Source organism: Dipodomys merriami, unplaced genomic scaffold (genome assembly GCF_024711535.1).
Source record: "Dipodomys merriami isolate MVZ:Mamm:240054 unplaced genomic scaffold, mDipMer1.0.p SCAF_3, whole genome shotgun sequence".
Classification (NCBI taxonomy): domain Eukaryota; kingdom Metazoa; phylum Chordata; class Mammalia; order Rodentia; family Heteromyidae; genus Dipodomys; species Dipodomys merriami.
The window spans coordinates 57798060-57816698 of record NW_027204492.1 but is presented as its reverse complement, the minus strand read 5'-3'; the positions used below and the strand labels follow the sequence as shown (position 1 = coordinate 57816698).

At 36.9% G+C, this 18639-nt stretch overlaps 1 protein-coding gene across 1 annotated transcript in view; it reads left to right on the top strand.

Moving 5' to 3' along the window:
• LOC138839809 (uncharacterized) overlaps positions 1 to 18639 on the top strand; it is a 351218-nt gene that overhangs the window by 130347 nt on the left and 202232 nt on the right. Inside the window, exon 7 of the mRNA XM_070039343.1 lies at positions 17826 to 17867. Coding sequence (XP_069895444.1) covers positions 17826 to 17867 — 42 coding nt within the window. The remainder of the gene's footprint in view (positions 1 to 17825; positions 17868 to 18639) is intronic.

Genomic DNA, 18639 nt, shown 5'->3' with positions numbered 1-18639 from the left:
GTAAGCTATACAAAACAGGTGTTGGACCAGATTTGGCTGCAGGATTTAGTTTGTTAACCCTAATTAAAAAAAATTATTGTCAAGGTGATGTACGGAGGAGTTTCAATTACATAAGTAAGGTAATGATTACATTTCTTGTCTAACTTGTTACCCCTTCCCTCATTTTTCTGCCTCTTTGCCTCCCCACCTCAACCCCCCCAAGTTGTACAGATCATTTCCAACATACTGTTTTGTGAGTCTCACCGTTGCATAGGTTCCCCCTTTGTCCTTTGTCTCACCATTTTGTTGTTCCCCTTCCTTTCCCTAGTTCAGACAAATGCATATACAATACCCAGGGTACCAAAATCAAATGCACTAACAACAAAGGATAAACCATAGGAAGAAAAAACACAAAAAGAAAAAATAAATCACATAGTATATTGAGAACAACAAAAATAACAAAGAAAAACCTCTTGTGTCCATGTCTTAGAGTTCATTTTGCTTAGCATCATCTTATATAGTCATTTGTATATAACTATGGAGCTATTCTGCTCATCTGCTAAGATTATCTTAGATCTATATGAAATATTACAATTAAGGGAGACCATTGGCATTATGTTTCTTGGAAAAAATCATATTAAGTGAAATAAGCCAGACCCTAAATTTATACTAGATTTTTTTTTTTTTTTGGTCGGTCGTGGGGCTGGAACTCTGGGCCTGGGCGCTGTCCCTGAGCTCTTCAGCTCAAGGCAAGCGCTCTACCACTTGAGCTACAGCGCCACTTCCAGCCAGACCCTAAATTTAAAGTGACAAATGTTTACTTCTTGATCTTGTGATACATATTAGAAATTCTTTAGCAGAGGTATTCTCATTGTAATTTTCTGAAGACCTATCAGAACGTATGCTCACACAGTCCAAGGTAAGAAAAAGAATGGAATTACATACTCAAGCCTTAAGCCTTTGGAAGCAAGTAATACTCCTGTTCATTACCTATAGCACGTAGCATAACTTCCTTTAATTCCAAATGGTTAAGGGAAATGTGCAAGTGCAGTCTTGCCATTTGTACCGATAAAGGAGAAAACAGTACATTTCTAGTTTTGTTGTTGCTGTTTTCAGGATTAGGCCATTGAAATAACATCTAAGCTAACTTTGATTCTTTCCTATTCTGCCCTACTCCATGTTTTTTATTACTAAAATTACTGGGTGAACAAATGCAGCAAGGGTACTCACTAGACAGTATGTTGAAAATGAACTATACAACTTGTGGGTAGAGATAGGGAGAAAAAAACTAAGACAGTGAGAAAGTAGTGACACTGTCCAAAAATATATGTACTTTTTATTTGACTTACATAATTGTCCCCACTCTGTATATTACTTTTATAATAACAATAAAAATAAAAAACATAATAATAAGCACATGTTACTAAAATAGAAAAAATTATTGAACATTAATGGTCTTTAAAATTCTGAGATGGATTTTTGGCCAAATTACTTGCCAGCTCCAACAGCCTTCATGCTTCTTGCTTTGATGGTATGAGGAACAACTGTCTGTATCATGTGATCAACAGCAAAACAGCCCAGAGGAGTATAGTCAGAGAAATTCTCAATACACATTCTACTCTAATTTAGCCATCATATTCTATAAGATTAATTTTTTCAAAGCTTCATAGAGCTTTCAAGTCTAAAGTACTGCTTGATGACAATATGATCTTACAGAAATTTGGCCTATGGGAAATTTCAAGCTATTTTCATAATTTTTCCCTTATAAAACCTGTTTGTAAAAAGCTATAATACCTAGAAAATCATATAGTCCTGAAATTCAGAATTGTGGAGAAACAAATAAGATTGTAAAATATAATTTTGTCAAACTAGTTTTTCCCAAATGTAGAAGACTAATACATTTTTTGCTGTAATTAATGGAGCATTACTAAGTGCCATTAAAACATAGAAGTAATTCTTTCTCCAGAAGATTGAGGATCATTCATTTAATTTTAGGAGGCATGTAGGATGGAGAAGTAATACTGCTACTTCTTTTGAGAATCCATACATTTTAAGTCAGTTTTCTAAAAGCTATCACAGTTAAAATGATTCTCAATTTGTCTGGCAGCATGGAATATTATATACAATAATCCATTAAAGGAGAAACACATTTTATTCATTTATTTATTTGTTTATTTTATTGTGAAAATACTGTACAGAGAGGTTACAATTACAGGGGCAAGATAGTGAGTACATTTCTTATCAAGCATTGTAGCCTCCTCCTTTGTTTCCCCTTCCCATTCCTTCCCATCTTCCCCCGGCCCCCCACCCAATCCTCCCCGCCCCTCCCTGTCCCCCTCCCGCCCCACAACAAAGTTGTAAAGTTCGTTTTCGACATAACGACTTGTACATCTCATTGTTGCAATGGGTCCAAGGCAAGTGCTCTACCACTGAGCCACCTTCCCAGCCCCTGTTTCTAACACATTTATAAGATTACTTCTTTGTTGCTTTGTATAACCCCTGCTTTCACTGTATTTGATGTTGGTATAATTTGTGGAGGGGAAGGGGGAAAAAAAATCGTTTAAATAGAGAAACATTTTAATGACAACTGAAATGAATATATCTATTTCCATTAAGTGAGCAGCTCAAACTAATTGAATGCACACAATAAAAAGTAATCAAATATTTTGAATACCAATGTGTATAAGAAATATATAGAACAGATGTAGTTTTGTGAATAATATACAGGTTTTCATTACCATTTCTCAAATATAAAATTTTAATATTGATACCTTAAAGCTGTATTTCTCATCAGCATCACCTGAGAACTTGTTAGAAATGCACGTTGTCTGGCATTGCCTAAGACCAAGTGAATAAAAACTCTAGGTAAGAGGCCCAGCAGACCCTCTAGATGATACTTCATATGACTTACAGCATCATTTTAATTCAGCTAGAAGAAATTCTTTTAACATATCTTGTAGCTTTGATTTAGTTGGTTTTTTTGTTGTTGTTTTTCTGCAAATGTTTTGCTTTTTTTCTTGTTTTTGAAGAATTTTTTTTCCAAATATAGAATTGTAGGTTTGTATCTTTTTCCAGATTTTAAATATTTCATTTCACTGCTTTCAGGTCTCCATGGATTTTCTTGAGTAATAAATTGATTATCTTATTCAGAAATTCCTTGTACTCATGAGTATCTTATTCCTTGCTGCATTTTCAATACCTTTTATCTTTGTCTTTTGACAGTTTGATTAAAGTATGTCTCTTGTGAATATCTTTATCTTACTTTGAGTTTATTGAGCTCACTTAATGGGTAGATTTATATCTTTCTTGTATCTTTCTCATATCTTTCATCACACTGGAGCAGGTTTTAAACAATATTTGTAGCGCTTTCTTGTCTTAACCACAAACACATGCTCTCTTCTTATTGGGATCTCATGAATATTTTCATGTACTTGGCGGTATCTCAGAACTCTCTTTTTGCATATTTTTCAATTTGTTCTTAAGTTCTCATTCTGGAGAATGACTTCACTAGTGCTGCACTGATGGGGCTCCAGGAGATGTGTTTGTAGATATTTATAGTATATCTATCATAGGATACTTCTATGATCTGGCGAACAGCCTAACATTTAATTTTCTGACATGTCCAGATGCCCTTTCGACAGAAAATTTCATACAAAGCAGATACCCTCTAACTCTTATTTCTTTTGCTTTTATAAGAATAAAAGAATTCCTTAGAATCAAAATCTACTCTCTAGGAAATTCCTGATTGGGAAGAAAGTCAGGTTCAAGTATGTTGGCTACGTAAGACACAAAAGGGAAAATGACAAAACACAAGAAATAACAAAATCAGTTTATTACTTAACCAGACCAAGAAAGGAAAAGGTAACATGTCTTGGTGTATTAGGGGGAAGAATATGAAAGACATAGATGCTCAACCAGCAAGTTGAAAATCATAGCAAGAACAAAGGATATTTGCAACAAAGCTTTCATTAGATTACAAGGTGATGTTATCCAAACAGATTTCTTGCAAAGAGTTGTTATTTGTGGTTTGGATCAAACAGGCCTGAGTTCTAAATGGTTACACTATGACTGAGAGATTATCCCATTGACGTAGCTGCCTAGTTCACGTGGGTGGAGTATGGGGGCTATTGGGAAGATTCTTATTATGTCTTTCTAGCTGTGTCATAGGGATGTGTTCACCAAGAGGAAATTATTTAATTTTTTTTGTAGGTCATAGGGCTTGAACTCAGGTCCTGGGCACTGTTCCTGAGGTCTTTTGCTCAAGGCTAGCATTCTACCACTTGAGCCACAGCACCACTTCCAGTTTTTGAGTGGTTAATTGGAGATAAGAGTCTCATGGGGACTTTTCTGCTTGGACTGGCTTTGAACTACGATCTCAGTTCTTAACCTCCTGAGTAGCTAGGATTACAGGCATGAGCTACCAATGCCTGGCCAGTTACTGTGAAGAAGCAATTCAGAAATGCAAAGAAGTAGAAACTAATTAAGGGTAACTTCCTTGTGACAAGTCATTATATTCAAAATAATACCAGAACAATAGAAAATTATAAGAAGTCATTACAGTGCTATTCCATATGTCTTCTTTTCCTTTGTAATCCTCAAACTGGATAATTGATTGATTCTTCTACTTGTTCAAGTTGAACTCCACTAATTAAATTAAATTTAATTTTCATAACAATTATCTTACTTTTCATCCTAAGATTTCTATTTGGTTCCCTTTGAAATTTCTATTTCATTATGCAATAATTTTTGTACATAATTTTCCTGATCTTCTTTAGCACTATGCTAATATTTCCAGATCTGTAAGCAGATCTAACAAAGTTGTGATTAAAGTCTATGTCTAATAATTTCAATGTCTGTACATTTTATTAATAGATTTTATTAATAGCTTTTATGTTTTTATTGTAAAGATACTGTACAGAGGGGTTACAGTTACATGAATAAGGTAATGAATACATTTCTTATCGAGCATTGTTACCTCCTCCTTTGTTTTTCCCCTACTATCCCATCCCTCCCCACTTATTCCTCCCGCTCCCCATAGTTGTAAAGTTCATTTTCAACATAGTGTCTTGTACGTCTCATTTTTATAATGTATTCTTGTTTTAGAATTTTGTTATTTCCCTACCCCTCACCAATTAGAAAAATGTACAAACAAGATGCAAGTCACAGGAATCAAATACAGTGACAACAGGGGTTATACCATAGGGGGAAGGTCATATAAAAGAAACAAAAAAAAATCACTTAGTACATTAAAAACAACACAACAAAGAAAGACCTCTTCTGTCCTTATCTTGGGGTTCATTTCACTTAGCATCACCTTATAGGGTCATATGTACATTGCTTTTGACCTTTTCTGCTTGTCTGGTAAGATTATCCTAGACGAATACAAGTTAATGCAGATAAGGGAAACCATGGGAACTATGTTTCTTTGGGTCTGGCTTACTTCACTTAATATAATTTTTTCCAAGTCTTTCCATTTCCTAACAAATGGGATGGTGTCATTCTTTCTGATGGAGGCATAGAACTGTGCTATGTTCTATTCAGCCAATGTTTTCAGATTCCCTAAATGCCAAGGGCTTAAAATAGAATGTACAACTTTTAAGATTATTCAGATGTTTTCCTGCTGAGATTCTCTTTAACAAATAGCCAGATTTGTACAAAATAGAAAAATCAGCTTGAGATGAAAGACTAGAAAATTCTCAAGTCATTTCTTAGCATATGTCTTAATCTGGATATGTGTATGTTTTTCATTTTCTACTTATATTTTATTGTTTTCTTTTTTTCTTTTTTTACTGTAAAGATACTTACAGAGGGGTTACAGTTACATGAGTAAGGTAGTGAGTACATTTCCTATAGAGCATTATTACCCCTTCCTTTGTTTTTCCCCTACCATCCCTTCCCTCTCCACCTCCCCAACTCCTCTCTCTCCTGCAAGTTGTAAAGTAAAAAAATACACAAATGGGTTTCAATTTAATATGTCTATTGATTTATACAATGTGTCTAGGTCAGAGTCACCCCTTACAGTACTATCATCCCTACTAATCTTCCAAAGTTTCTTAGTCCAGTTTTTGTGTATGCACATTGAGTATTATGACAGCATTAGTAGCTAGGGTTATAGGCATGAGCCATTGACAACCAATTCCAAGTTATATATTTATGATAAACATTGTGCTCAATATTTAATAACATACTTAACGTTTTTTATCACTGGGCGCTGTTGGCTCATGCCTGTAATCCTAGCTACTCAGGAGGCTGAGATCTGAAGATTGCGGTTCAAAGCCAGCCCAGGCAGGAAAGTCCGTGATACTCTTATCACAAGAAAACCGGAAGTGGCACTATGGCTCAAGTGGTAGAGTGCTTCCCTTGAGCTGAAGAGCTGAGGGACAGTGCCCAGGCTCACAGTTCAAGCCCCATGACTGTCAAAAAAAAGAACATTTTTATCAATGTAGTAGCCTGAAATAATGATGGAATATTCTAGTCTATACAAACACATAAAAAGGTGAGAGACTTGGTAAGAAATGTATGCATTATCCTGCCCATGTAATTGTAGCCCCTCTGTACAGTATGTTCTCAAATAAAATAAAATAATATTAAAAAAAAGAAAAAAGAAAAGAAGGAAGAAAAAAAAAAGGTGAGAGAAAAGCCAGCATTGGTGGCTCATGTCTGTAATCCTAGCTACTAAGGAGGCTGAGATTTGAGGGTTGGAGTTCAAATGCAGCCCCGCCAGTAAAGTCCATGAGACTCTTACCTCCAACTAACCACCAGAAAATCTAAGTGGTGCTGTGGCTCAAAGTGGTAGAGCACTAGCCTTGAGCAAAAAGGTCAGGGACAGTGCCCATGCTCTGAGTTCAAGACCTCAACTAACCCCAAAAAAAATGTCAGAGAAAGTTTACCAAAAATCATACATACATATATATGCTCTGAATTAGGAAAGAGAAATTCATGCATGCCATATAATACAGTGGACCATAAGGGAGACTACTAAAAAATGCTTAAGGATGCAGTATCTCATGTGCATCTGACATGAATATTAATCTTAGGTATTTTACCTCACAAATTATAAGAATCAAGTCCTCATTTGGTGAACTCAGAAACCCTACATGAGGTAAACAATCACAAAGGACATTTATGTTCATGGTAATTAGGCTAATTGGTGAAACTGGAAATATGTTCAATAGGCTAAGCCAAACTTACAAAGACAATCTTTTTTCACTCATATGTGGAATCTAGAGCTAAAATGTTAATAATAATATGCTACTACCATGTACTTGAACCTCCTGAAGGTTGAGCTAAATAAACTTCTCTGTAAAAAGTATAAAAGGGGTGACATCTATCAAGATGCATTGTATTCATAAACTGATTTGTTGAATAGTAACCCCTCCATATAACTACTTAAAGATAATTGTAAAAATACTAGAAATGAGAAAAATATATGAGGATGGTCCCCTGTAGGCTTAGAAAAGCCCAAATATACATATACTCTGTAAACTCATTCCAGTCTCAAATAAGCTATTCTCCTGCTGAAATGGGGTGTATGTTACAGATGAGCTCTCAAAAGAAGCTAATTAAAATGGAAAGAATGAGCCTTAAGTAAGCATTTTTTGTCAGTCCTGAGGCTTAAACTCAGGGCCTGGGTGCTGTCCTTGAGCTGCTTTGTGCCACTTCCTGATTTTTCTGAGTAGTTTGAGATCAGAGTCTGCATGCACTGTCTTGCCTAGGCTGGCTCTGAACTGCGATCCTCAGATCTCAGCCTACTGAGTAGCTAGGATTACAGATGTGAGCCACCAGCACCACAAACAGACACATATAATCCATGTCTATGTGTAAGATGCTTCTAAATTTGATGAAGAACTTTTGGGAGATAACTAAATTATTTTTATCAAGCTTAAGCATTAAAAGTGACTATAATATGCTTTGTAAGGGAAATATTTTATTCATAAAATATTACATATATTTATTGGAGCTAATAGAAAATGTTGGTGCAAATACATTCTAATATATACTAAAAAAAAAAAAAAAAAAAAAAAAAAAAAAAAAAAACCTAGAAAGAGACCCTGGTATTGCTGGCTCACACCTGTAATCCTAACTACTCAAGATGCTGAGATCTGAAATTGTGGTTCAAAGCCAGCATGGGTAAGAAAATTCCATGAGCCTTGTTTCCAATTAACCAATAAAGACCCAAAAGTGACTCAAGTGGAGTCTATCAGCCTTTTTTTGGCAAAAAAAATGCCAAACAGAGAGCAAGAGGCACTGAGTTCAGGCCTAAGTACTGTTGTGAGATACAGAGAGAGACAGACAGACAGAGATAGGTAATTGCTGGCCTATGCCAGGGAGGAACAATTCATGGATTTCCTTGATTTGTTTAAGAGTTGCATCTAAATGTAAATAATGAAAGTTGGAAATAATGACAGATGGAAAATACATATCATATAAAACTGAATCGAGGTGTTATGTTAAATGAGTGATCGAAATAAGTCAGAAACAAAAGAATGCATAGTCATATTTTTATTTATATGAAGTTCAAACTACAGCTACAAAAATAATTATGAGATAATTCAGATTATTTGTTTCCAATATAGATGTGAAGCTTGAGGATATTTCTGAGGTGTTTTAAATGTTTCACATTCTTATTTATGCTGTGATTCTGCAGTCATTTATGTGTGTAAAAATACTACTACCCTACGTATTTGTGCTTGTTGCATTTCTCTGTTATTAGAAAATAAATTCCTTTTTTCTGGTTATAAAACATCATTCTTTTTTATTGTGAAAATACTGTACAGAAGGGTTACAATTACATGGGCAAATAATGAGTACATTTCTTTTTTTTTTTAATTGTATTTTATTTTATTTGAGAACATACTGTACAGAGGGGCTACAATTACATGGGCAGGATAATGCATACATTTCTTACCAAGCATTGCAGCCTCCTCCTTTGTTTACCCTTCACTTCCCTTCCCCGCCTCCCCCTCCCCCCACCCAATTTTACCCCCCTCCCCCCACCCAATTATACCCCCTCCCCCCCCCCACACCGACATTGTAAAGCTGGTTTTGACATGACATTTTGTACTTCTCATTGTTGCAACAGGTCCACCTGAATCGTTAAACGACTTGTTTGTCTCCATCTCCTCCACATGTTATACTGACATCAAATATAGTGAAAGCGGGGGTTACACTGTGGGGGAGGGACATACAAAGCAACAAAGAAATAATCTTATAAATGCTTTAGAAACACATGCATGAAAGAAACGAAAACATTAAAATACATATTTAAGGGTTCATTTTCCTAACATCACATTATCTGACCTTTTCCGCTTGACTCATACCTATACTAGATATTGCAAATAAGGGAAACCATGGGACCTATGCTTCCTTGGGCCTGGCTTACTTCACTTAATATAATTTTTTCCAAACCTTTCCATTTCCTAACAAATGCGGAAATGTCATTCTTTCTGATGGAGGCATAGAATTCCATTGTGTATATATACCACATTTTCTTGATCTATTCATCTACTGAGGGGCATCTGGGTTGGTTCCATGTCTTAGCTATGGTAAATAATGCTGCAATAAACATAGTTGTGCTGGTAGCTTTAGTGTGGTCTTGTTTGTAAACATTTGGGTAAATGCCCAAAAGTGGGATTGCTGGATCATAGGGGAGATCTATGTGAAGTCTTTTGAGGAACCTCCATACTGCTTTCCAAAGTGGTTGAACAAGTTTACATTCCCACCAACAATGAAGTAAGGTTCCTTTCTGTCCACATCCCCTCCAGCATCTGTTGTTGTTAGAGTTCTTGATTTTTGCTGTTCTAACTGGAGTGAGGTGATATCTCAATGTTGTTTTGATTTGCATTTCTTTTATGGCTAGGGATGTTGAACATTTCTTCATGTGTCTATTGGACATCCTTCTTTCTTCTTCAGAGAAGCTTCTCTTTAAGTCTTTCGCCCACTTATTTATTGGGCAGTTGTTTCTTTGAGGATTTGTTGTTGGGTGGTTTAATTTTTTGAGTTCCAAGTATATTTTAGATATGAGACCCTTGTCCGTTGTATGGCTAGTAAAGATCCTCTCCCAATCGGTGGGCTTTCTATTGATCTTGCAAGCTATGTCATTTGCCCTGCAGAAGCTCTGCAATCTTATGCAATCCCATTTGTCCAACCTTTCTTTGATTTGTTGTGCTTCCGGGTCTCTATTCAGAAAATTTCGACCTGAGCCAAGGAGACCTAGGGTTTCTCCTATTCCATCCTGTAATGTTTTCAGAGTGTCTGCTTTGAGTTCAAGGTCTTTGATCCATTTGGAGTTGATTCTGGTGCAGGGTGATATATAAGGATCTAGCTTTAGTTTTCTACATGTAGTTAACCAATTTTGCCAGCACCATTTACTGAAGAGGCTGTCTTTCTTCCATTCTATTGTTTTAGCTTCCTTATCGAAGATTAGATGGCTATAGGTCTGTAGGTTCATTTCTGGGTTTTCAATTCTATTCCATTGGTCCTGAGGTCTGTTCTTATGCCAATACCAAGCTGTTTTGATTACTATGGCTTTATAGTAGAGTTTGAAATTTGGTATTGATATTCCTCCAGCAGTGTTCTTTCCATTGAGGAGCGTTTTTGCTATTCGGGGTCTTTTATTGTTCCATATGAATTTTTGGATTGCCTCCTCTATTTCCTTGAAGAATGAGGGTGGAATTTTGATAGGTATCGCGTTGAATTTGTAGATAGCCTTGGGAAGTATTGCCATTTTCACGATGTTGATCTTGCCAATCCAGGAGCATGGGAGGTTTTGCCATTTTTTAAGTTCTGTGTTGATTTCCTTTTTCAAGATTTTAAAGTTTTCATCATAGAGGTCCTTCACTTCTTTGGTTAAGTTAATACCTAGGTATTTTATTTTTTGTGGGGCTATTACAAATGGAGTTGCTTTCCTAATTTCAGCCACACTTTTCTCATTGTTGGCATATAGAAAAGCCATTGATTTTGGGGGGTTAATTTTATAACCTGCTACTTTGCCAAAGTTTTGAATCAGCTTGAGTAATTTGGGAGTGGAGTCTATGGGATTCTTTAAATACAAGATCATGTCATCTGCAAAGAGGGAGAGTTTTATTTCTTCTTTCCCTATTTGGATCCCCTTTATGTCTGCATCTTGTCTTATTGCTGTAGCTAGGCATTCTAATACTAGATTGAAGAGAAGTGGAGAGAGTGGGCATCCTTGTCTTGTTCCTGAGTTAAGAGGAAATGGCTTTAGTTTTTCACCATTGAGTATAATGCTGGCTGTAGGTTTGTCATATACAGCCTTTATTGTATTGAGGAATGTTCCATGGATTCCTAATTTTTCCAGAACCTTCATCATAAAGGGGTGTTGGATCTTGTCAAATGCTTTTTCTGCATCTATTGAGATGACCATGTGGTTCTTATTCTTGCTCCTGTTGATGTGGTGAATAATATTAATTGATTTGCATATATTGAACCAGCTTTGCATCCCTGAAATGAATCCTGTTTGATCATGGTGTATGATTTTTTGGATGAATTGTTGAAGTCGATTGGCCAAAATTTTGTTGAGAAGTTTTGCATCAATGTTCATCAAAGAAATGGGTCTATAGTTCTCTTTCTTTGATGAGTCCCTGCCTGGTTTTGGGATGAGGGTTATGATGGCTTCATAGAATGTGTTTGGTAGTGAGCTTTCTCTTTCAATTTCATTGAAGAGTTGGAGGAGTATTGGTGTGAGCTCTGCTTTGAAGGCCTTGTAAAATTCCGCTGTAAAACCATCTGGTCCTGGACTTTTCTTAGCTGGGAGGTCTCTTATTGCTGTTTCTATTTCAATGCTTGATATGGGCCTGTTAAGCTGGTTTAACTCATCTTGGTTTAGTTTTGGCATGTCAATATTTGCTAGGAAAAGGTCCATTTCTGTCAAGTTCTCAAACTTATTAGCATAAAGTTTTGAGAAGTATTCCCTTATAATGTTCTGAATCTTGGTTGTTTCCGTGGTGATGTTTCCATTCTCATCTCTGAGTTTATTAATTTGGGTGTGTTCTCTCCTTTTTCTGATAAGGTTTGCTAAGGGTCTGTCAATTTTGTTAAGTTTTTCGAAGAACCAACTCTTTGTTTTGTTGATTCTTTCTATAGATTTTTTGGACTCTAATTCATTTAATTCTGATTTAATTTTGATTATTTCTTTCCGTCTACTGGATTGGGGTTTATCTTGCTGCTCTTTTTCAAGGAGGTTTAGATGTGTCATTAAATTGTTAGTTTCCGATCTCTCCAATTTGTTGATGTAGGAGCTCAGAGCTATAAACTTGCCTCTGAGTACTGCCTTTGCTGTGTCCCAGAGGAGCTGGTAATTTGTGTGTTCATTTTTGTTGAATAGCATGAACATTTGAATTTCCTTTCTAATCTCTTCCATGACCCACTCATGATTCAGCAGTGTGTTGTTCAGCCTCCATGTGATACCGGACTTTCTTTGGTGGCTTTTGGTGTTGAGTTCTAATTTTATTCCCTTGTGGTCAGAGAGAATGCAAGGTATAACTTCAATGTTTCTGAATTTAGACAAGTTTGCTTTGTGGCCTAAAATGTGGTCTATTTTAGAAAACGTTCCATGTGCTGCTGAGAAGAACGTGTATTCTGATGCTGCTGGGTGAAATGTTCGGTAAATGTCTGTTAAGTCTAGTTGATCTATGCAGCTGTTTAGATCTGCGGTTTCTCTGTTGAGTTTTTGCCGAGTTGATCTATCTAGTGGGGAGAGTGGTGTGTTAAAATCCCCAACAATTAATGTCTTTGGATCTATATGGGATTTGAGGGAAAGTAGTGTTTCTTTGATAAATTTGGGTGCTCCATTGTTTGGCGAATAGATATTTAGAATTGTAATATCCTCCTGAAGGAGAGATCCTTTAATTAGTATGTAGCGACCTTCTTTATCTCTTCTCACGAATTTTAATTTGAAGTCTATTTTATCTGATATTAGGATTGCAACTCCCGCCTGTTTATGAGGGCCGTTTGCTTGGTAGATTTTGTTCCAGCCTTTAACCTTGAAAATATGTTTGTTTTTACGGGCAAGATGTGACTCCTGCAGGCAGCAGATAGAAGGGTCTTGTTTTTTAATCCAATTAGACAGTCTATGTCGCTTAATTGGAGAGTTCAGTCCATTAACGTTAAGAGATAGTACTGAGAGGTATTTGGGAGTTCCTGCCATGTTATCCACCTTCTTGGGGGCTGTGAAAGCTGGGTTCTTCCTAAGGTTCTTGGATTCTCAGTTTAGGGGTAGTTTCTTGGCCTTTGTTGCGTTCTTGTTGGTTTTCTATGTGTAGGACATCTTTAAGAATCTTTTGTAGGGCTGGTTTGGTGGAGATGTATTGTTTCAATTTTTCTTTGCTATGGAAGGTTTTTATTTGGCCTTCAGTTATGAAGGAGAGTTTAGCTGGGTACAGTATTCTTGGTTGATAGTTGTTTGTTTTTAGGGCATGGCATACGTCATTCCAGGCTCTTCTTGCTTTGATTGTCTCTGCTGAGAAATCTGAGGTAATTCTAATTGGTTTCCCTTTATAGGTGATTAACCTTTTCTCCTTGACAGCTTTAAGGATCTTTTCCTTGGTCTGGGTTGATCCTGTGTGGATTATAATGTGACGGTGGGATGTCCTATTCTGGTCTGGTCTATTTGGGGTTCTAAAAGCTTCTTGTATCTGAATAGGCCTATCTTTTTGTATGTTTGGGAAGTTATCTGCTAGGATCCTGTTAAACAAATTTCCTAGACCATTAACTTCTGTTTCTAGGTGCTCCTCTACACCCATTATCCTTAGATTGGGCCTTCTGATGGTGTCTTCCAGGTGTTGGATAGACCTATCATATTTCTTGGACTTGTCTTGGATGGTTGTATGTTCTTTCTCTATAATATCTAGGCTGTATTCAATCCCTGAGATTCGATCTTCTGCATGGTCTAACCTGCTGTCAAGACTCTCTACTTTGTTTTTTATCTCTTTTCCTTCTAATTGGTCAGCTTTGATGGCTTCAAGTTCTTTGTTGAAGCTCTGTTTTAGGTCTTGTATGAATTTCTTTACTTCCTTAATTTGGTGTTCAGTGTTTGTTCTCAAATCACTTAGTTGATTGGTTATGGTTTCTTTGGACTCCCATTCCTTCTGTTGGGTTCCATTCAGCATTCCCTTTGTGGTCTCCCTGACTTCCTTCAGCTCTTTGTTAATGGATTCCATGAATGCCTTTAGTGATCTTTGTGTATTCTCTACCTGGTCTCTTAATTCGTGAATTACTCTTTGATTAGTTTCCTCCCGTCTGTGGGATTCCTGCAGTTCTCTTTGAGTGTTCTCTGCCTGCTCACACCATTCCTCCCTTTCTCTTTGAGTATTCTCAAGTTGTTCATGCAAATCCTGTATCAGTTTTTGAGAAGCTTCCTCACGCTTATGATATTCCTGTATAAACTTCTGGGATGCCTCCTCTCTCTCCCTATCATGCTCATACAGAGTCCTTTGTACATTGTCAAACTTCTCATTTATCATGTTTGCTATTAGTGTTTGTAGAGCTATTTGGGAACTCTCCTCTGGATTATTCTTTATCTGTTCTAATCCCTGATTATCAAGGTTGGGAATTGAGATACCCGAATTTGCCATTTTTCTTGTGTTTTTCCGGCTTACTCGGCCCATTTGAGATAAAGATTACACCAGTTTTGTGCTAGAACACTATCTTAAGGCAACCATCAACCAAAGTTTGCATTTGTACCGTCAATAGTCTACAGATACAATCTAGTTCAACAGATACATCTATTCAACATCAAACGACTATATGTTAAAGGACTTCGAACCGCAGAAAAGAATTTGGAAAACCAGAAATTATTAGGATTAGGGGGAGATGTGGGTAAAAAATGGGAATAGATTGGTGTGGGGAGGCACAGGGAGAGTTAACTATGTCCTAATCACAGTGCAGGAAATGGGTTGGGTAGGATGCAAGTAGAGAGAGAGAGAAAAAGAAGAGACGGAAAGGGGAATAAAGAGAGACCAGAAAAAGAATAGAAACGTAAAAGTTAATGTTATTATAGAGGTTAAAAGACCGTCTATTTAGAGAGGAATGTTAATTTGTTCAGAGAAGGGGAGGGACATAGAGGGGATGTGAAAATCTTTAAGGATGGGAAAGGGAGAAGAAAAGATCAGAAGTTCAGTAGAGCTAGATAAAAAACAAAAAGATAATTAAGAAAGAAAGAAAAAGAGAAAGAAGACAAGAAAAGAAAGGAAAACTCTCATTCACGTATTCCTAAAATAAAAATTATAAGATGAGAAAAAAAAAAGTTACTGGAAAACAATTATTTTTTCAGAAGAGGCAAAAATTAAAGATTAATAAAAGTTTTAGAAGGGAAAAAAAATTTATATATATATATATATATATATATATATATATATATATATATATATATATATATATATATATAAGGTAACAAAAAACAAAAAACAAGCAAAAAAAAAGGAAAGAAGAAGAAGAAGAAGAAGAAAAAAGAAAAAAAAGAAAAAAAAAGTCTTTTGATTTTTTTTTTGGGGGGGGGGGAGGAGTGGGAAGAATCCTGTATCTCCCTTTTGTCTGCAACCAGTCTCTTGTTGGAGTCTCTGGTCAGCTTGAGGTCCTGTGGCTTGATTGGTTTCTTAAGTCGGTTGGTTGGAAGAGGCAGAAAAATGCTCTGCTTTACCCAAGATTTTGAGATCCCCCTCCCAGGTTAGTTTTCTGGGAGGGTGGTCTGCTTTGAGAATCACCAAAGAGGGGGATGTGGTGATGAGGCTAGGTTCTGGGTAGAGTTGAGGCCTTTCAACAAACAGTAGCTTTTCCCTGGGGCTATTTTGTGATAAAGCTCACAGCGCCCAGCCTGGAGCCATTCTCAGGGTTTCTGTTTTTCAGTTGATTGTGGTGCCTGCTAGAGGGAGGGGCAGCCTCTGGCTCTGGTTACCCAGTGAGGCAAGGCACTCCAATGGCTGGCGCCTGAGCTGGGTGACTTTTCCCTGGATGTAGCTGAGTCTGGCAGGTCACTTCGCCGTTAAGTTCTTGTGACCTGCTAAATGACTCGTTTTATTCCAAGGCCTGAGCTGGAGCTAGCAGCTCCTCCGAGCTTTGTCGGTATCCAAGATGGAGATCACCGGTGCTGGGGGGGGAGGGGTGGCCTTCCCTCCTCTGCTCCCTGAGGAGTGAGGATGTCGGGCTTGTACTCACGCCGAGTCTTGGATCCTGGGTCGTCTCTGGTCTGCAAACAGCAGGATGAAGATGTTCGCTCCTTGTCGGTTCTTGTTGGTGTTGAGTAGAATCCGCTCGTCCGCTGCGTCTGGCTCCTTCGTCCCCGACTCTCTGTGTCTCAGGTATGACTCCGCGGCGGTGGTCGCAGCCGCGACCCCGCCGCCGGAGCGGCAGCTGATGCGTTTCCTTGGCTTCCCCTCTCTTGTCTAACTCTCTGTCCTGTGATGGCACACTTGGTGTGATTCTCTGGCTTAGGACTGTTCACTGGAATTCTAAAACTACTTTCTATGCGAGAGCTTGTTCAGATTCCAGATTCTCCTCCGCCATCTTCCCGGAACTCCATGAGTACATTTCTTATCAAGCATTGTAGCCTCCTCCTTTGTTTCCTCTTCCCATCCCTTCCCATCCTCCCCCTCCCCACCCCCCCCAGAAAATAAATTCTTTAAAAATAGATATGAACTGGATGCCTGTGGCTCACGCCTGTAATCCTAGATACTCAGGAGGCTGAAATCTGAGGATCGTGGTTCAAGGGCAAGAAAGTCCATGAGACTCCTATCTCCAAATAACCACCAGAAAACAGGAAGTGGTGTTGTGGCTCAAGTGTTAAAGCACTAGCATTGAGCTTAAGAACTGAGGTAGAGTGCCAAGGCCCAGAGTTCAAGCCCCACAACAACAGCAACAACAACAACAAAAAAAAAAGAGTAGATATGAGAGGGCACCAGAAGTGGAGCTGTTGCAGAAAGTGGTAGATCACAAAAAGCTCAGGGACAGCACCCATGCCCTGAGTAAAAGCCCCATGATTCACAAAACAGAAAAAAAGTAGTTATGTTGAGTTGTGAAGTAATTAAAATGTTTATTTTCATAAGTTTTGTCAGTTGAAGAAGAATTGTTTTGGCAATTAACAATAGGATTAAAATATTGGACAATGAAAACACAAATTAGGGAAACAAATGAAAGTACTAAGGGTTTTTTTGTTTTTGTTGTTCTTTTATTTGTTGGTCGAAGGCTTGAACTCAGGGCCTAGCATTTTTCACGAGCTTTTTTTTATCAAGGCTCATAGTCTACCACTTTGAGCACCAGCTCTACTTCCAGTTTCCTAGGTAAGGGTCTCATGGACTGCTTAGGCTGGCCTTGAACATGAACCTCAGATCTGAACCTCCTGAGTAGTTAGGATTATAGACTTGAGCCACCATCACCTAGCACAAGTTTTTAAGTCATTTTCCCAATCAGAGAAGAATATTGATATTGATTTAATATATCTGACATGCACTTCAAAACTTTAACATGAATGGTACATAAATAGAAATGGGCACATAATTTGAATGTGTAATACTGTAACCAATAACGAGGAATCAAAGAGAATGAGAAAAATGTGACTTAGTAGTATGCAATGAAGAGGCCTGAGTTCCTAGAAAAATCATTGTACATAAAATATATTAAAAATGATAGAATAACTCCAAGTTGATTGGAATACAATAAGCCATCCATCAAAAGCAGAGATACTCAGATTGAATATTCCTGTAGATTATGAAGAATGCCTTCCTAAAATTTAGAAATAGATTATTTGAAACAGTGGCATTAGCACTTCTTATATTCTCTCAAGGAAACTAATAATATATTTTATACACTAACATTTTTCTTTTTTCTTGCAGACTGATCTTAGTCATGAGATGGAATCTGATATAATAGATGTGGTAAGTGTCCATCTAAGTTTTTCTTCTAAAATAAATTTCTTGTGCAGCATATCATCTTTGGAGTACAAAATTACCATTACTTTTTGGTATAAAAGTAAAGATTATAGTGAATTTAAAGACTATATTCTGATTTACTCTTCTGTGGCACACAAATGAAATTGGATAAAAATGGAAAAAATTAAGCTTTTAATGGAAGGTAATATTTTAGAATAAGATAAAACTGAGCACAATTAAGATGATATATTACATAGGGGAAATGTAAGCTGAATTATATTCTGAAACTAACACTAATTTAGTTATACTGTTGGTACAAGCTTACACTTACCCCTCAAACAGAAAATACAAATCTTCTATAGCATTTACTATGTGCAGACATTTTATAGGTAATTTTTTATGTTGATTCATTTTATAATCCCTTATTTTCCCACAACCACTGACATTTCTTTGCTTTCTGTATCTTTCTGTATTTTACCATTATAAAATATTTTACAGCTGGCTCCATTAAATTTCATCATCACTTATGGACTCTTTTACACATCTAATTCCTTCACTCAACAAATATTTACTGAATACACATTATATACCAAATATTGTGAATAGATGAAAGTGTGCTCATTGCATTTAAATCAACACATAAATAAGTGAAGTACAGAGTATGTCACAGGGATGATAGATGCTATAGAAATAAATGAAGAAGTAGGAACTAGTGCTTGCTGGTCCAGGGTTGAGTGCAAAAGGTTTCAATAAAATGATGGATTGAACAAATATGTAA